Genomic DNA, 21,165 nt, shown 5'->3' with positions numbered 1-21,165 from the left:
CTCTGCCTTTCTCGGCCTGGCCTCTGATTAAGCACAGCTGCTGAATGGTACGAGGTCATCCAGAGATGAAGAAAAAAAGCCAGGGAAACATATTTAGTGCTGTATTTATTAGTGTGGGTATGTGTACGTTCATCTTTATATACACACTACAAATAATTTTAAATTAAAGCATTTTGAAAATACTTAATGGAGGTTAAGCAGCATTTTTAACCTCTGCTCAAGTTATTGAATGGCATATTAAAAGCAATGTGGCTGCAACGTGCCTTCCAGTGCACATTGCTGTGTTAACAAATTGCCTATAAATTTTAGCTGAATTAAGCCTATTCCTTGTACGTTCGTACTATGGTTAGGTTACTAATACATGAGATTTCATTACACAAACCTTCCTCGATGATGCTTTTTAAGAAAGTGGGCCAGGAATCTACGTGGGGCCCTCTAGCATAGGCCGATTTATGTTTACAGTCATGGAAGAGAAACAGGCAAGGTCTTCAGGCTTTCCAGTGTGTGTTCTCCTGGCTGATCTCTGTGCCCTATTGCAAATATACACCCATGTGGACTTGAGCCCTGTGGTATGGGGTCTTCGAATCACTGCTGTCCAGGAGGAAGTAGGAGAGCCGAGACAGCTGCTGGTAAACATGTCTACTTCACAGAAGTTATGTTCTCCAAGCAAATTTCATTTTAAGAAACAAAAACCAAAAAGCAAAGATCAAAGTAGGAATTCTGAAATCAGAAGAGAGCAAAACTTACAATTGCCCCAATTACACTTTGTTCCATTTTCAGAGTATGCATGTGAGAACACTACATCTTGTTTTGTTTCAGAAAATGCTCATTATTTGAGCTATCATTCCTCCTTGAATGTAGGAAAATGATCATCTTGAAGTATAAGGACATTTCCACAGGCCTTTGCTGTTCCCATGCCTAAAAATAAGCAAAGGCAACTGAGATATTTTTACACATAATTACTCATTCAATAAATATGGATCACTGTTTACCAAGGTTCTGTGCCATAAGGGTGAAAGTGGTGAGTGAAAGTGGGGTCACTTGTTTGGGGAGACACTAATACAGTCAGAGAGCCCCTGAATAGTGCAGGTCACACAGCCACCAACTTCCTGCTTCACTCTGCTGGAAAGCCAGGGGGAGGGTGGGCTGACAAGATCTGGTTGACTTTTGGGAAGCACCGTTTCTGGGATGGGAGAGCCAGAAGTCCTTGAAGAAGGATAAAGCAGAGAATGGGGGCTTCGGGATTACGCTTGGATAGCACAGGAAAAAGTAGCTAAGACTACAAAGGAGTAAATGCGAGTGTTAAGAAGTGGTCAAATCTAGACACACTGCAAGGCAAAGCCCTCAGGACTGATTGTGATGGATGAGTCTGGAGCTCTGGGAGAAAGAGGAGTCAAGCCTGGTTATAATGATATGACATGACAAGATTACAACCCAGAAAATGCAGGGCAGAACTGCCAGTTAAACATGGTAGACTGAGCAATCTTTCCTTCCCCCAAATCCCCCCAAATGAAATTATTTTTTCTAAAAGGGAAGAGCAGTCAATAACAGACATCTGAAAGAAAAAAAATCAGAATTGTCAGTAGAAAGTCTACAGTAAGCGTATCGATCAAGCAAGCACAAACCCGGAAAGTATTGGCTTCAAAGCCACAGGAATCTTTCCAGTTAGAAAAAGGGGGTGTGGTTTATCCCTTCCCCAAAGAGGAGGCTGTTACTCTCACATTTTAGAAGAAGATGAAAAGGCTTAACTACAGAAGTTAAACCTGAGAAGAGGAAACACTCCTCAGAGCATCAATCAGGAAAACCACAGAAAAGTTGCTTGTGACAGATAAATGTATGTCTCAACTTGGCCAGCCTTGGAGTGCAGTTTTCTGGTCAAATATCAGTGTAGATATTGCAGTGAGTCTATTGGGTAGGTTTCCGTAGAACAAAGAAATACTCATCCACAGATAAGAATGGTTCAGGGACCACCCAGAATTATTAAACAAAAAGCACACCAGCCTGAAAATTTCCAAATCCAGATAAAGATAAATGATAGAAACTTGCAGAAAGATAGGGAAGTAAATGTGACAGTACAGCTAAGCCAATGGTATGTTATTGTTATGAAAATCATTTGAAGTACTAGTAAAATTTCCTATATCTCTCTTTAGTTGGATATTTTCAAGCATTAAAGACCACTCTAGAAATACATAATACAATTACTCCTCCCTGTATTCTTTCAGAAGCTTCTGGAGCAAGTGTCCTACCATTTATACAAATAAGTCAATATACACAAAGACAGAGATTTATGAAAACCAGAAGTCAACACAGGGCAGCTGCAAAGGTAAGCTATGAAATAGAGCTGTGGGGAAGGCCTTGAGGTTCCACCCGCATCAGAAGGGACCCCTGCAAACTACAATCTCCAGAGGAAAACTAAGTGTGTAGTCAATCTCTAGAATGAAAAAAAAATGGACCAATGTCTTGAATCACAGAGTCTGTTCCATAAAAATGTCTAAGTAATTTCTAGAAGATGATACAAAGGTAAATAGTTGTTTTGCTTTAAGAAAATAAGTATAACGTGTACACGGCTATTTCAAACATTATCTAAAGGGTCCACAACAGTCAGTCCTCAGTACAGACAGGGCCAAGGAAAAGAAATGCCTAGGAACCTTATGAGGAACCAAGTACTCATGGGCTGATCAAAGGTGGTTTCTAAATTCAAAAGAGTCAAGACTCAAAGTAAGGCACTGCCACGCCTGATGACCTGAGCCTATCACCAGGACGAGTATCAAAGACCCTGGAGAAGAACCAACACCGGTCATTTTCCTAAATCAATATAGCTCCAACTGTACTCTTAACTACTTATACTTAAAGTGATCAATGTACTATAAAGTATTACTTCAATTAAAAATTTAAAAAGCAAATGTCTTGACTTTCGTTAGGAAATAATTGTAAAGATAGGTCAGGAAATAATTGTAAAGATAGGTTTCTGTACAGTGAAATCAGAATTACCTATTTTCTTATGACATTTAAAAATAATACTAGATGTGTCCTTATGATGTCAGAGTATGCATCCCTTTCCTGCATAATATGTTGCCAGCCAACTTCATCTAGAAATTTGTTCCATCATCTAGTTATTTGATATTGTATGGATAATTAGATAAAATTCCCTTTTTTTTTTTTTAGAAAAAAATTATCCCCTTTCTCAATCATTTATCTTTTAATTGTTTAAAAATGCACCTCTGTCAAGGTAAGAAATTATAACATGCCTCCATCCGGAAGTAGGTCCCCTTCCTCCACAAACAGCATATGCACAGACAAGACAGTTGCAAGCATGTCAAACATCTCTGTTTGGATGACACAAATGTAACAATTATGCTGGAGGTCATACATTAGAAGCTGCATCCATAAACAAAGGGGTCACCTATGGTCACTACCCTGAAAAGGAGCCGGCTTCCTACCTGGCTGACACTGCTGATAACTTCTTCCTTGCCGATGAGACAGATATAGGCACTGGCCATTGACAGGGCCACAGATGCTTCCAGGTAGTGTCCCGAAGGAGTCTAACTCATACATCTGCATCCTTGAAGATTGCCCATCATCAAATTGAACCTGTGAGGTGCACACTGATTACAGCACAGACCTGTTACTCTTGATTTGCAAAGACACTGCCCAGTTGATTTGTCACACAAAAGAGACCCATCTACTACCCCACTCTTCTCAAAGTTGCAAGGCAGAGGAAGAAATCTTTCTGCTTTAGGTTGAAGTACCCCTCCAAACACTGATTGTACTGTCTCCCTCCAACATTGGACTTACAGACACACTGCCCTGTCTCAGCATCACACATGGTCCCAGGTTGGGAGCCATCCATGTTACAGTCACGGGCCTTATAAGCACTGTTGGCCAACCCATAAAAGTCTTCTCTGCAAGTGTCACGCTTAAGTCCTTTGGCTTCCTTCTCACACTCACCCTGCCCAGAAAGTGGATTGCACAGTTGGTTCACTGAGCTGTGGAGGTTACACTGGCAGAGCTCACATCCATCATCATTAAAACTCCAGAGAAATTTAAATCCAAAATTGTAGCAATTGTATCGAAGCCCTGCAAACAAAATGCATCGATATCAAAGCCCTGCAAACAAAATGCATTGGTAAGGATGAGGGGTGTGGGACTGCACCAGTGAAGATGACTGACGGTCAACATTTAACACAAATCCAAAGTGAGGAAGTGGCATTTACACAAACCACTATGGCAGTACTAAGTTGGTGCTCACATGTGACTTGTAAGCAGTGTATTTTGAGGAATATCATTGCTAATCAATGCAACATTATATGCAGCACAGTACTTCTGTTGCATGCACATGTATATAAAAACTATTTTAGTAAGATAGGCTTTGCAGTATAAAAGTGCACAGGGCACCTGAGTTACTTTTCTGAGACTCAAAATCGCCTGGAGAGAACTAGAACGATTTTTCTAGGAGGGTAAGCAAAGTATTAAACACCAGCTAGACAGAATAAACAGGTTCTAGAACTCAGTTCCCTATCATTGTGGCTGGAGTTACAATGGTAAACTGTATTACAGTGTATACTTAAAAGCTGGCAAGGAAGTCAATCTTCATATTTTTCATTATGAATATGTTAAGCATATAGGCAGTAGATACACCAATGAGCCTCAAGCAATCCTTTCACAAATTGTCCATGTACCAAAACTCCATGTTGTGCCACATAAATATTCTTAATTTCTATTTGTTACTAAACCTTTAAAAGTCAGGAGAGAAGAAAATATAACATTGTTTTTATTGTCTTTGAGACAGTTACATGCACACTTACTTTCAGCTGTTACAAAACTAAATAACTGACATAAATACAAGTTATCCAGTGCACTTTTATTTTAATCCTTCATACTCTATATGTTATCATTTTCAATTATTATAAATTATGCTTGCCGTGGCTCATGAGGCAAGTACACTGTATGTCAAATCATGTGATTTGAAACACACCTGTTCAGACATGACGTCAATTGGGAGCCTTATGTTTCTTTTTGAGGGGCACACACGTGCACTTTACAAATGGAGAAAAATGTTTTGTTACCTAAACTTAAACCTCTGACAACTTAGGTTAATCTCAACAAGGACATTGCCAAGAAACGGAATTTAAGAAAATCAACAGTGATGTTTAGATGCAAATCCCTTCCCTTTAGACAGATTTCATATACCCATGAATGTAAATACCTGACCACATGGCATTGAATCAATTGAGACTTCTATTTTAAACCATAATTGTATAATAGTAATAAAAAATTAGTCCTAAAACAAGAGTCAAATCCATACTCAGGCACTGATATGGAAAAGGCAGCTGTGAGCTGGAGGAAAATGCATAATATGCATGTATATGGACAAAAATTCATTCAAACTCCAATAGAAGCAAGTTCTCTAACAATGATGAATAGATCACCTAAGGCATATCATTTAATTTCAATAAGGAAAATAAAAAAGGACCACGATTGCTGCAAATTTTAAAAATAACTGTATTGTTAACAAGAATTATGACTCATTTTGAACTATTAAAATCGGTCTACATGGATTCATATCAGATCAGTTTTAAAAATATGCACAGTGCTTATTTGAATATGCCATACATATTCCTGACAGGTAATCTATTCCTAACGATACTCACAGAGGCCTACAGGGCATCACACTCGGAGCTAACAAGTGCGGGCGAGTTAGCACACTTGGCATTTAATTCACATTCTTCTCCCTTTTTATTTTAGATGAATGACCTACTTTAATAAAATTATTGGTGGTAATGTATTTTACTGGTGATAGAATCATTAGTAAGATTTAACAGTTTTGTTAACTCAAACAGTTTGCATTCTGAAATACATACAACACACTCTTGTGTTTTCAGGTTTTTTGTTTATTCCTATTAACGAGGTAATCTTCAACAAGGATGGTTGCTAACCCTATTAGGAAAATATATATTCATGTCAAGTTCATGTTTTTATTAAAAGTATTTCACTTGCAGAGATTACTCTAGAAATCATTATTTATAATATTGTTAAAGCAAGGATTTAATCTTCACAAAATACATATTTATATTTTCCTCCAGAACACTATTTGCAGCAACCAATAAAATGAGCAAATGACAATAGTAAATGGCAGGGGTAAAGATGAATGTTAGGTAATTAATAGTTCTTCTATTTTCAAGCTGTAGGATCTATCTACCAGAGGAAAGGTGTTAGTGAGATAGAGAAGCTCCATTCCACTGTGTACAAAGGCCTGGGTTTAACTTGCGTTTCTATATCTTGAATTCAAAACATGTCTCATACCCAAGAACAAAGAAAGGCACACAATGAATTCTACATGCCACTCCTCCATAGGTCAGCTAGACTTTCTAAAAGTTGTTTGTAGGGTTACCATAAATAAAGGTGGGATTAATGCTACACCCTTTTATAGAACCTTTCCTTAAACAGAGGGAGCTTATGTGATGTCATCAAAACTGTCCATCATCTTTTAATTAGATTAAAATGTCTGATGCCAAAGCTATGAAGTTTTGTATGTACGTATATGCATGTATATGTACACACATATATATTCACACACATATATGTACATATACATATATACATACACACACATATATTAACAAACAAAACAGATTGGGTTGTATTACATAAATGTATACATATTTCAGAATTACATGTAAGTACATGCATATACATGCACGAGTGTGTGTGTGTGTGTGTGTGTATGTGTGTGCATGTATGTGTAGTACAGATATCACTGCCAAGCACATTTATTATTTTGAAGTTCAGGTCAGTGTCAGTAAAACCACACAGCACATGGTGTCTTAGGCGACAATAGAAATACCAAGGTCCCTTTAAACTTCATGCAGGAATCAGGGTGTGCTCAGTTAGAATACAGTGTGCAGTTCATCAGAAAACTTCCCTCTCATAATATTCTCATACATCAAAATTTCAAAGTGCATTATGTACATGGTGCGTTTTGGGCACTTGATAAATTTTGTCCTTATGTGGCAGTGGTTCCCCTCAAAAATACTGGATGTAATAAATTGCTATAATCAAATCTAATTTCTGAAAAATACCTGTGGGAGTAACAAACAAAAAAGCATGTCTTGTATAAAAAAATGATAAATAACACCAAAGCTCGCTGTTTATTATAATCAGCTTGGTACAGAATTACAAAATTAAAATTATGTGACCCTTTATAAGTAACTCTAGCCATAAACATGATGTGTGGAATTATATTGACTTGCTTTGCATTTCATAGGGACAGTTCAAAGAAATATAATAGAAAAATGGAAAGATTTATCACAAAGTACCCTTTAGCACAGAATGTTTTGAAAAAAATCCATTTATTTTAGTCTATTAAAACTAGCAGGGAAATGATTTGCTTAGAACTCATTAAGTGTAAAACATTTTGAAAAAGTGCTAATTTTCTAAAAGAAACATCTATGCAGCAGGCAAATTATATTTTCTATGACTTATTAGTTGAGTCCATGTAACTAATATATCTACTGAATAAAGAAACTTCTAAAGGGTTGATTAAACTAAGCTTCAAACAACAGTTTGATACAATTATTAATTTAGTCATTTTTAGACAGTTAATTCCATCCAAACTCTTTTTTCCCCCCACCCTTGAGCAAGAAAACCTGCTTTACCCTTCAGTTAAGAAACCAATAGAGACTTTTTTTTTCCAGATGGGAATAGAGATGTGGCTGTAAACTTGTGCATCACACGTACCAATAACATTTGCTTTGCACACACACTGGCCTGAATTTTGGTGACAGGTAATGTCTCCATCCACAGTCCCAGAAGGATTGCAGTTACAGGGGCGGCAGCCATCAGGATCGAACGCCTGCAGGTCATAGAATCCATCCTGGCACCGAAGGCACTGTCTGCCAAACACATGTCTCTTACAATCACACTGGCCTCCAATCTGCAGGAGATAGAACATTTTGTAGAATGATGAACATATCTATTTTTAGATAATTTGCTCATTAGATACAAGACAGGGAGGGAAGGGGGAAGAAAATCTTGAAATGTTAAACAGACAAGAATGCGATCAGGTTGTGCCCCTCATGACAGAAAACATGGGTAGCTTCAGCAGGGAGAAAATTTAGAAGTGAATGAAAATAGACTCGTGGAAGTTAGTCACATAGGACTAAAAGGGAAAAGGAGAATTAAGCATTTAAGCTCTATATAAAGAAATCAGAATATAGACATGCAAATCCTGAAAATAGAAAAGAGCTAGCAGCTAACTTAATCTTCACAACTCCAGCTCTTGGTTTCACCCTTTTCATTTACTATCTAGTTGGTCCAAATCTGTTTTGAGAATTTAGATGTTTAAATTAAGAAAAAAAAAAAAAAAAAAAAAAAAGACCCTTCACCATGATGAGACAGAGACAGTCCCATTAAGTAAGTCCCATTACTAAAGTCTTTTGCAGATAACAGCACAACCTTGACTCACTGTGATATGCATCTCTTCCCACTCCTCTTGGAGGAATACTTCAATGTTTTCTCATTTATTTGTTTTATCATTTCACAGGAAGTGTGTGCCATAGAGGGCTAATATTGTTGGTTATACATGCGGATTCAAATATCTGGGAAAGGACTTTCAGTTTAAAGTTTTGAAAGAGTCATTTTTGCCTCATCTGAGAAAAGAGGTCTTATTAGAATCACTATTTCAAGATAAAAACAACTGGTCTGTAAATATCTAAGTTGTAAAAAATAAAGTGTTAAATAGAGTTGTGAGTGACAGACTCCAATATCCATGACTGAGCACAGAAATATAGGCAGGCACTTAGAGAATGCTACCTGTCTCTGGTTGTACTTCACCCATCCCTGCTTACCCAAAGAAACTATGAAATTGGCTAATAGAAAAATATGACTTTTCTTGCAAAAATAACTGTCATTTATTGGTATGCATGTATTGCACCTAGCTATGAAATGCAAAGGTCCCCCAGTCCCCTAATGTCACCATCTCAAGGACATCCTTCAGTAACTCAGGCCTAACTTTTTGCTGCATTTTAACATGTGTGAATCCTCCTCTCCAAATAGGCAGCAAGTACCCCAGAAACCTAGACACACACTGACTGTCGAATAATTGTACACATTTCCATACATCAAAGACCAAGAACAATAGAGGCAAAGGTAGAAAATCGATGCCTTTTGTGTCAAAATGGTATCTCTTGCATATTTTAAGTGTTTAATTTAAATATCTTATCAATATCAATTCAAGTTTAAGTCACTCTGAGGTCTTCAGGAGTGTGTGAAGGACCTAGGTTCTACATTCTAAATGGTCACTATTATGTGTTTTATCTCTTCTTTTGCTCTGCCCACAAATCATGTCTGTTTTTAATCTTCAAACATGACTATTACCACTTTTTTATACAATATTACCCCAAATCTAAATTATCGCCTTGAGCTTTATCAAAGTATTTTGTACTTCAAAATATTGGTAGACATGAGAGCCACTCTGGTACAAATTCTTAAGATAATTACTTTCATTTCATTGATTAAAAATTGTTTGTGTGATAATACAAATTAAAATTCTACCATATTGGCATAAGTCTTTATAATTATATAAAACCATCTACTTGACTCAGTTACTTCAAAATTAGCTGAAAACTCGGTTTATTCTAAACATTTCATTTTGCAAATCCATTTCAATAGTGAGATAGCATAAACCCACTTCCTGTCTCTGATTAACCCCTACCCATCCATCTATTAAAAGAAGATTCTGTCTTCTCTTTTAAAATATACTTATAAATCAAGAATGAATGCTGGTAGCTCATACCTGGAATCCAAGAACTTGAAAAACTAAGTTATAACTGTCACAGATTAGGAGTCTGTCTAAGTGACATAGCAAATTGGAAGGCAGCCAAGCTATACAGAAAAATTCTTACTTAAACTAACACTTTCAAACAGATACAGTTTCCATGATGATTGATGAAAATCTACTCTTAGGTTACCTATTGATTCTCTTTGGCCAAAAGGTTAGCAAACACGTTCTATACAGGGGCTTGAAATGCGTGCGTGTAATGGGCTTACATGTGTGTAAATCTGGGAATTCATGCTCTCTGGTGGGACATAAGGCTTGCTTTCTAAGCAAGCTCCTGGGAGGGAATTAGTGGACATGAGATGAGTAGTGAATGCCCACATTATCTTTATTCCTTTCATGCTAGTTAATAGGCTGTTTGACAGTTACTAGACATGTAAGTCCCTCTAGGTCACCTAACTGGATAGACAATTGAGAGGTCTTAAAATATCTTGCCCATGTCAGTTAGGTACAGCTCTGAGGCAAGAAATAGATTCAAACGTTTGAATATCTTTTCTTTAGATTTATTGTATTTTTAACTATGTGTACATTTGTGTGTCTGCATATTGATATGTGCATTTGAGTGCAGGAACCATTGGATCTCTCTGGTTTTAGAGGTACAAGAGGTTGTGTGTGATCTAATGTAAGTGCTGGGAACTGAACTTGGGTCCTTTGAAAGAGCAGTAAGCATTTGTAACTAGTGAGAAATCTTGCTAGCCCCAGTTTTAGTACCTGAAGTGGTAAAAGTTATAATATATAACACTGCTGACCACAACTTAATTCATATTCTATTTCCCTGTAAAACAGGCTGAGAGAAAAGCAATTTAATCATGACAATCATGTGGACAACTAATAATGAGATTCCTAGTACAGAAAGAAAACTGGATAAAAATGGTACAACAATTAACAAGAACAAAAATGTATCCTTATATTTCAGGCCGTGCTCATTTCTTTGCTCTTGAAGGCTTAAACCACCTCTATCTAGATAAGTTTTGACCTTTCCTAAAACCTAGTTTGGTCTTGAATACCTCTAGACATATTCACAAAAGAAAAATAATACCCACTCATAAGCTCTGGCTCAAATTTGAAACAACTTTCATAAGTATGATTTGAACCACACTCCAGTTCTGCAAGACATGGGCTCTTTCTTTGAAACCCTCTCTGAAAGGCATGTTGGGTTATGAATAGAAGAGCTCCCTACGTTCTGCTGGGTCAGCAGGCCATCATTCTGATAAGTTTGGTTGATATTTCCCCCCTTTAATTATTTTTTTAATCAGGTTCTTGCTAGATTATCAAGTTGGTTTTGAACTCAAGATCTTCCCACTTCAGCCTTCCCTTCCAAAGGTCTGGGACAGCAGGTCTGAAACCCTGTCCCTGGCTCCTGGTCTTCCTTTTGACTATTTTGTCATCTCTGGGTCATTTAGATGTGAAAGAGAGAGAGAGAGACAGAGAGAGAACATAAAAGAGGGAGCCAATATTGGTTTGAAGATAAAATTGAACACAAAGAAAGGTCTAGAGAACTACAAGACTGCTCCCAACTAACAATTTGAGCTTCTGTGGAAAGGCTATCATAAATGCCCTTCCCGGAGAGTGAGATCAACAACTAACTTCTCCATGGAGCTCTCAACTAATGCCTGTTGGAAACAGGAGCAAACACCCATACATAAACACTGAGTCAAAGTAGAACTCAGATGCAGATGGAGAGGACAAGACCAGGCTGCAGAAACACATAGAGATAGCTTACCTGAACAAGGAGGAGCTAACAGACCACCAGACTGATAGCTGGGAAACCAGCATGGGACTGACTCAGGCCCCCCTGAATATGGGTCTCAGCCAGAAGGACTAAGCAGTCTAAGGGAACTCAGACAGTGGAACCAGGATGTATCCATGGTGCACAAAAGGACTTTGGGAACATATCCCCCATGGAGGGATAACTGCCTTAATCTAGAGACAGGAGAGAAGCCCTAGTCCCTACTTCACATGACCTGTAAGACTACATGACCCCAACTGGATGGCATTCCCCTACATATGGAATTGGGGTGGGGGGATGGGAGGGGAGGGTGGTTAGAGTGCATGTGAGAGGGCAGAGAGGGTAAAAGGGAGGGAAGGAGGGAGGGAGGAAGGGAGGGAGAGAGGGAGAGGGAACTGGGATTGACATGTAAAATAATAAATTAAATTAAAAAAAATGCTTTGACTCCAAAATTTAAGTTGAAGGACAAGTTACTGGGGAAAAGGATTTCTATTTTTGTTTCCACAGAAAATGAAAAGATATGGATTCCTTCCATACTAATATGGTTTGATCAAGCCAGACCACCTGAAACAAAGTACCAGGTGATCCTACATTCAAAACAGCTGGACAAAGGAGCCTTGCAGACTACAGCCAGGATTTCTGAATCTTCTTCGAATCCCCCATGACAGTGCCCCTTACCAGCAGGAAGTAGTTTGGAAAGAACAACGCCCAAATTCCCAAATATTGTCTATAAATGTTTGTTTTCATTTAAATGGACTTGGTTATATAAAATAAATAAATAAATAAAAGAAGTGGGTCAGTTTCTAAATACTTAGGGGTGTTTCTGGATATCTTGCTCATTTCTAATTTATCTGATCAGTTATTGCACTTTATTTGATTCAAATAATTTACAGTCTACTGAAGTTTGTTTTATGATCCAGAATTGAGTTTATTTTGGTGGATGTTTCCCATAGACTTCAAAAACGTGATGCGACACTCAGCTATTGTTGGACTGAGGTTCAGTCAATGTCAACGAGGTCAACTTTGTTGATAGTGTTGCTGTAATCTATATACTCACTGATTTTCTGTCCATTTGTTTTCCTTGGTTATTGAAGACAAGGGTATTGATGGTTTTGCATAAAAGTGGGTTATTTTTTTTCTATTTTTTCATTCAGTTCTATTGATGATTTCTTTCTATATACAGTTGTTTTGTTCGACATACAAATGTTAAGAATTGGTAGAGCATATCATTAAAATGAAAACAATCCCCTTTACAATATATAATTGCTTTTCATATCCTCCATAAATCTGGTGTGGTAAAATCTGTGTTTCCTGGTATTAATAAAGGCACCTCAGCCTTTCTCCAATTCTTGTCAACAAGCTTTATTTTCCCATGGCTTAAGTTTAGTCTATGTGCTCTGTCTACTTGAACTATATGTTTTATATGGTGCATATGCTCAGTTTGTAAGATCTCATTTCCACAGGTTGTTCAAATTTTTCACTCATCAGTGTAATATGAGTATGTGGAACTTTGACATGGTAATGCTATGGTCAAAATATCACCATAATCTTCTTCCTATTTACCTAATCAGCCTGGGCTTCATCTTCTGCTGTTTCCTAATTTTTATCATGATAATTTATTTAATCCATTTAATGTCCATAATGGCTTAATAAATGTAAGTTTCATTGTATGATTGTAGTATTTCCTTGTACATATTTACACAGCCTACCTGCAAGGAAAAATTTATTTCACACATAGCATAAGACCCTTGTAACCATTCTCCTTATCCTTTTTTTATCATTGCTACATATTTTCCCATGCTGCAGTTGATTTTGTTTAAACTTTGTATTTACCCACAGAGAGCATTAACGTACAGGAAGTATACACTCAGTGGTCACCATTTTGGAGCGCTTTCTTTCTCTGTATGGAGCCATGAGACACATTGAGTCTTGCTTCCTCCGCTTTTACAGAACATTTCTGTGTGATGCAGTCCTGCCTGCAATGGACTATAAGTTTCTACACTGTACAACTGAACTGTCATGGACACCTAACTAATCTGTGCCATTGATTTCTGAGTTTCTAGAGTTCTCCATTTTCTTCTTGCTTGAATTGTGTTTGCAGAAGTCTGGTGTAGTCCTGCGCATGTAATATGTATTTTTTTCCTGGGACACTTGATCATTTTACTTTTATCACAAGAGGAAACAATGGTTCCGAGGAATTTGATGATTATATTCCTATTTGTAGTTTTCTTTGTATTTCTGATTTGTGTATTTTGCTGACCTTCTTGGCTCTGTGACTTTATGATTTTGCATAATACAGTTTTGAAGATTTCTAGCTATTATTTCTTTGTATATTTTTGTCTGTTCCACCACACTCCTCTTCTCCAGGGAATCGAGTTTCACATAGCTTTGTAGATTTGTGTGACAGCTCACTCAGGCTGCTTTTGCTTTTCTTAGTCATCTTCTACCTCTATGTTTCATTTCTATTGCTAAGGTGCCAAGTTCTTAATATGTCCTTCAATGGACAGACACCATCAGTTTAAGCCAGCGTGCTTTTAAATGCATACACTTCAGTGTTTTCTTATGTAAAGTCTTATTTTCTAACCTTCCACTTCCCCAGTGTAGCTCTTAAAACACACAGAATAGAGTTAGGATGCTTGTTGTAATATAGTTGCCTGATGGCCGTACCTGTGCTTGAATTTTGGAACAGTTTAGATTAGCTTATATGTTTCTTTATCTTTGCTATTATTATAATACATTTTCACCATGGGATGCATTGTTCTACTTTGTTGTATACCTGGCAATTTCCTGGCTTTCCATGATTTAGCTCCCTCATCCTTAACACTGACCATGGTGTTTGCCCAGGCTTTCACACACAAAACGAAGAACATTCATGTCAAGATTTACAGAACATACTCTGTGAACCCCTGGCACAACTCCTCTGTGTTCTTCTTGTCTTTCTGAAGCACTAACTACTTTGCATTCCTGAAACTCAGCTCCTTTCCTGTAGCTTGGTATAGACATACTCACAAAGAAACCATCTGGGGAAATCGTAGAATTACAGAATTTAGTCTCTATCTCTAGGGGACATTTCCTTCATTATCTAATTTTTTAGGTCTTGCATGCAATTAATATAATTTTTCTAGATTTTGGTTTCTTCAGTTGGGAAAATAAATTGAGTTTCTGTTTGTTTGAAAGAAGAAGTTGTATTAAGGGTTATAAACTAATACCCCTCCCTCCTAAAACAAGGCAGAAAAAAAAAGCACTGAAACCATATTTAAAGGAAGAGAAGATGAAAAAGTTCAGAAGGAATTTATTAGCAACACTTAGCATATCCGGGAGGTGTATTGGGAAACATTTATTCAGATATTTTACATAAGCTTTGGGTTTTGAACCCAAATAAAGGAGACTCCCAGGAAGCTTGGCAGTGGTTTCTCTGCCTGTAATTCCAAGGGATGGGAATGGCATGAATGAAAGTCCCACACAATCTCTTAACTGCTCAAAACTTAGATTTTGAAGGCATCCAAACTAGGATCCTAAATCTTCAACTATCCCAGCGGTGCAACACTTTCTTAAAGGGAAATTATGGACAACAGAATTTGCACAGTGACTTAAAAAAGAGGCACACAGGGCACCCTTCAGGTATCCAATAAGAAGAAATAAGGGTACCTAGTATATATATACTGGCTTCTTTGGAGATTAACAAATTAATATAAAAATTTGCCCATGAGGAGTTTAGAAGGCCTGAAAAATACATATGGTTACTCTATTTTTTTCTACATGCAAATATGGATAGTGAGTTTTGAGTGTTGTTTGAAAAGTACACACAGGTGTTTGGTTGTGGTGGCTCCTACCTATAATTTCAACATCTTGGAGGCTGGGTTAGGGGTCACCTGGACCTCTTGCCTCAGGTTACCACATAACTATCTTCTTCAGATCTTATGGCAAGTGCAATCCATGCAACAATACATCTCTGCCTACACATGTGAAATAAGAATACCCCTCTTTAAAATGGCTTTCCTGAGGTGACTACCTCATCTGACTTCTCCCATAGTAGTTATTAGTTGGGCTAATAAACACAGACCCCCTTATTTGTATACCCTTTGATTACTTTCTGCCTGCTTCCCATGGCACATTACAATGGAGACATTGCAACAACAAGGATAGTGTTTGTTTGACCATTTCTGAGAAGATCCTAACCTTGAGAGTGTGTGTGCCTATGCATGTATGTGTCTTTGTGATATGAACCTATCTACCACTTTGCATCGGGGTTCTCACTGAACCTGGAACTAAACTGATGGCCATCAAGGTCCAGCAACTCTCCCCAGTCCTCCAATACCACACAATGCTAAGTTTAAAGGTGTGATCATAGCTGTGTCTAGCTTTCTAGAGATGTTCTGAGGATTTGAATTCATTCTTCATGCTTGTATACTAAACCTTTGGTTTAGTCCCTGATCTTCCCTTTGCCAAAGAAGCTAAACTTTACGATGATCATATGGTTTCTGGAATGTCAGTCAGAAAGGATCCCTTACACCCAAAGCTGTACTCACAGTCACTATTCTCAATTGACCTAGAAGCTGCAAGTCCAGTAACAGCAACCAGAGGGGTGTTAGATCCATATAAGGGGAGCAGTGTGGTGTACTCCTTTCAGGAGATAACTGCCCACTGGTACAGTCAGCTGTGAATACCAAAGCTCCCAGCAGTGACAATGGCCAGCAGTCTTACCATATCACTTGGGTGATCACACCCAAGGCCTCTCCAATTTTGGACAAGACAGCCCACATCAATTGTCCCAGGCAGGTGGCAACCATCAATTTACCAGGGATATTAGTGACAGCATTAAAAAAGTAAAACCTTGGTTTTTTGTATATATATACATTTATTATTATCCCATTTATTAACTTGCTCTTCTCCAATCCCATATGGAGTTTCTAACCTAGCAAATTCAAGGGTTGAATAAATCCATACAGATTCTTATTTAGATGTGCAAAAAATGGTATGTTTTTGCTTAAAGAAAGCAGAAAGCATGATCCTTAAGATTATAAGTAAGTAACCACAACATTTCCTATGATTTCTGTCATTGTCAAGATAAAAAATAATGTCTTTGTAAGTGTGCATTTGGCTGGTGGTAGAGGAAACTTAATGTTCTACAGATGACATCTTCTACAGAATTCACTAAAAGCCAATGAGGTAATGGTGATGCTGCCAAACAAAGAATTAGCAAAGCAAACTCAAATTTCAAGATCAGAATGTCTACATTGGAAACTCAATAAAATCTGGGGAATTTTGTCTGGGCAGGCAAAGTACAAATGCTGGCAAGAAGAAAAGAAACTGTCTAGTTAATGAGTATGTTCTATGAAATGTTCTCTTCTGTGTAAAGGATATGGTGGCTTTGCTTGCTGAAATCTAGTTTTTGTTGGAATACAATGCATTCAGGTTGTCAGTTAATATGTTAAGCATGTGGGCTATGCCCTGAGAGTTTACAAGGAGTTCTCCCAGCTGAAAACTTACTTTCCCCTTTAGGACTTTTATCAGTACTTAGCAAGTACAAACAGAATGATCTCAATGAGCTTGCTCCTCGTGTGTGTTTTTGTGTGTGTGTGTGTATTTGTGTGTGCGTGTGTGTATGTGTGTGTGTGTGTGTGTGTGTGTGTGTGTGTGTGTGTGTGGTAAGTATGGGAGTAAGGTGGATTATGTGAATAGTGTGTATATGTATGTGTATGGGTATGTGTATATGTGTGTGCGTATGGATATATGTGGTTTATGTGGTGTGTGTGTGTGTGTGTGTGTGTATGTGTGTGTGTAGTTCTTCTTGTATTCTGGAACATTAATAAAGAACACAGAGGAGTCATGCCTGGGGTTCATAGAGTATGCTCTGTAAGTCTTCACATGAATGTTCCATTTGAGAATGGGGAAAGGAAAGGAGGTGGTTTTGTTGTGCTAATATAAAGTGAATGGAAGAGTTTTATAGTGAGAGGTGAGGGAAGCAAAAAAGGCAGGCTTCAGGGAGCCTTAAAAACTGCCTAATCAGGCATATTTTATCAAGGAGGTCCCACATTAAGAGAAACTACTTTTGGGTGTCAATAGGGAAGCTAGGTAGTTGAAGACATTCCAAAGGAAGGATGAAGTTTTCCTTGGAAATGACACAATTAAAAATGCTTAGCTCATTTAAAATAAGCACAGTATTTCACTTAGAAAGTTGAAAGTTAAAATTTAATAATTCCAGGTGACTCATTCATTCATTTTATATGTGACCTGACTAGCAGAGTGCCTGGGAGAGTCTTACCCATAGTAATTGTGAAGTAAATTATTTTAATGACTATTCTCTCTCTGTGTGTGTGTCTGTGTGTGTGTGTGTGTGTGTTAGGCATATTTATGGTAGGGTCTCATGCATCCTAGGCTTGCCTTAAACTCACTTTGTAGCCATAAAGATACTGAATTCTTGGTCTCCAATGCCCCAACTTCCTACTTGTTGGAATCATGGAGATTGTGCCACAGCACTCAACCAAAACTTATGATTTCTACTGAGTGTTGGTAAGGAATGAGCTGTGAAGTCTTCAATGCTTGTTAGACGATATATATCCAGACTGTTTGGGCTAAAATGGCTATTCTATGTCCATGGGTATAAAAATAGTTTCCAAACATATATGACATTTTAAACATGGAAAAAATAAACCATATATCTATGTCCAACCTGCACTTGAATTTTCAAGTTTGGTCCTTTAATCATACACAAGTAAACAACCCGGAGGTGAACAATTAAACTGTGAAGCTCCAGGGTTGAGTCATGTGAAAACGATTATTTGGCATCTGTTACTTCAAGTACTGTATAAGGAGATCTTGTTCCATCTGGTCCTGCAGCTGTTTAGTCCCAAATAAACACATAGAGGTTTATATTAATAATAAACTGTGTGGCTGGTGGCTTGGGATTCTCATTAGGTAGCTCTCTCTTATTAACCCATTTCTATTAATCTATGTACCTCCATATGGTCTTGGCTTGCTGGAGAATGCTCAGGCATCCTACTTTCCTTGTGGTTACATGGTATCTCCCTTGCAACTCACTTTCTTCTTTCCTCTTCCCAGCATTCTCCTAGTCTGGTAGTCTGTCTATATTTCCTGCCTGGCCCCAGGCCAATTGTTGTTCTTTCGTTACAGTAATAAGAATAAAATATGGAGAAGGGGTGTGGTGGTGGTACTGGGTGAGGGTCCCAAGTGAGTGGGGTCCCAAGATAAGGGACCATGTGTGAGAGCATAGCAAGTTCCATAACAGGTGAGAGTGACCCAGGTGGGAGGGAATAACACACCAGGCAGATAGAGTTTAAATGAGGAGTTTATTTAGAAAGGGGAGTGAAGGGGAAGGGAAGAGACATAGAGGCACCAGGAACAGGAGAGAGGGGGAGAGAAAAAGGGGAGAGAAGAAGAGATAGGTAGCTGGTGGTCAACTGAAAGCAAGAAAGAGACAGAGACAGAGAGACAAAAAGCAAAAAAAAAAAGAGCAAAAGTGGGCAGGGGTCTGACTTTTAAAGAGGTCCTTTACACTTGCCTGCAGACAGACTCATGGAACCCTGGGCTGACCAGAGTACTACCTGAGTGTATTCTGTAGGTAACAGGGGCAGGCCAGCGTAATGCCTGAATCCTTACACCAACCAACATTTATTCAATAACCAATAAGTGAAACATATATTCACAGAATATAGAAGGACATTTCCTATCAAAATACTGAATAGTTACTTAGTTACTGCCATGAATTAGTTAATTCCAAGAGTCAGGCTGGCTTGGGAACCTCTTAGTTGTGTACCCAATTATGGCTCATCCTCAAGGAAACACAGGCTTTCTAAGATGGACACCATGCTGGAGTAATAATCTAAATTTAAGTTTTAGAAACACTTCCTTAAAATTCTGGAGACTGGAGAGATAGCTCAGGGGACCAAGAGCTCATTTGCAAGCATGAGGTTCCATCTGAAGAATGCATAAAGAAGGTGAGTGCAGTGATGCACACTTATCTCAACCCCCACCTAGCAGAGACAGGACAGCACAAGGGGAAGATTGCTAGCCTGCCTAGTTTAACTGAGGGGTCTCAGACTATAGAGAGACCCTGTTCCAAAACTATAATGGAGTGAGAGAGCCTGACAAGTGACAGCTATGACTGACCTCTGACCTCTGTCCTATATGCACATAGACACGCACCCATCAGACACATACAAACACACATTGTCTCGTAAATAAACACGCACACAAACACGCACACATACACACACACACACACACACACACACAGTATTTATAAAATACCTTATCATTGTGCTCATGTTTCTATGAGAATATGCCTCCCTACTTGTTTACAGTGGTTTCCACTGGTTAGGTGTTACACAGCTCTGCGTAAGCAGTCAGTTTTGGAAGCGACCATTTATTCCTGCCATAGACACAATGACTCTTCCCTAAGTTCCTGGCATCAGTGCAGTAGACTACCTTGTATTCACCAGATGCTCACTTTACTTCAGAAACAAATATATGTATGTAGCAGCCCCTGCTACACAAAAATGTCATGGGCCAGAAAATGCCAGTGAAGAAGACGCATCACAACACTTGCTTACATTCAGGTGTTTTCTCATTCCCTCATCTTTCATCTCGTACAGCTGCTGAAAATCTTCATTTAGAAGAGGAGCTTCCACTGCTGCGGGCAAGATCCTTGAGCCCCAAATCCTGGCCTCTGCCAAAGAAAGAGGTCTCAGCTGGAGAGCGCCAGTTTCCAGTGAGATCCGACTATCTTGCAAAACCTTCTCAAGTCCCAGCTCAGCCCTTGCCCTCTTCTGCCAGCTATTGGCCAGAGCTATTGGCCAGAGGACCACTGTGAGTACCTGCTGGCACCTTCTTCTGGATCCTCATCCTTGACCCCATCCCTGGATCCCTGTCTGCAGAGAAACCTCCTAGAGAGCTTGGACCACACAGAGCTACAGATATTGAATCTCAGACCCACATAGGCCCATTGGGGAAGTACCATAGAGAGAGGAGGAGACCCCACCAACACCTACTGGAAGAAGCTATGGGAAGAAGGCAATACAAGAGAACACCTAACAATAGAAAGACAAGCATGACACCACCAGAATCTAGGGAATCTACACCAACTAGAATGAAACACAACAAGCAGAGGAAGCAGAAGGGTACAACTTAAAAATTACCATCATAAAAATGATAGAGGCCCTCAAAGAAGATGTGATTAAATCCCTTAAAGAAATGGAGGAAAAAACAAACAAAAAAGTGGAAGAAATGAACAAATTCCTTAAGGAAAGTACAGAAAGCCAAGAAAAAACAGTTCAAGACTTGAAAACTGAAATAGAGAAAATAAAGGCAACACAAAGTGAATGAATGCTGGAAATTGAAAAGCTGGGCAAAAAAATTGGCAACTACGGACACAAGCATAACCAACAGAATTCAAGAGATGGAAGAGAGAATCTCAGGCGCAGAAGATAAACTAGAAGAAATAGAATCATCGACCAAAGAAAATCATAAATCCAACAAATCCTTAACACAAAACATCCAGCAAAAGTGGGACACCATGAAAAGGCCAAACCTAAGAATAATAGGCATAGAGGAAGGTGAGGAAGCCCAGCTCAAAGGTGCC

General features: G+C 38.5%; 1 protein-coding gene across 1 annotated transcript in view; it reads right to left on the bottom strand.

Annotated features, from left to right (window-relative positions):
• Ush2a (usherin) overlaps positions 1-21,165 on the bottom strand; it is a 213,811-nt gene that overhangs the window by 54,448 nt on the left and 138,198 nt on the right. The window contains 4 exon segments of the mRNA XM_051185778.1: positions 3,441-3,557; positions 3,560-3,727; positions 3,730-4,077; positions 7,738-7,936. Of these exon segments, the coding sequence (XP_051041735.1) occupies positions 3,441-3,557; positions 3,560-3,727; positions 3,730-4,077; positions 7,738-7,936 (832 nt within the window).

This window comes from Phodopus roborovskii, unplaced genomic scaffold, assembly GCF_943737965.1.
Source record: "Phodopus roborovskii unplaced genomic scaffold, PHOROB, whole genome shotgun sequence".
Taxonomy (NCBI): Eukaryota; Metazoa; Chordata; class Mammalia; order Rodentia; family Cricetidae; genus Phodopus; species Phodopus roborovskii.
This window is presented reverse-complemented; position numbering and strand designations above follow the sequence as displayed.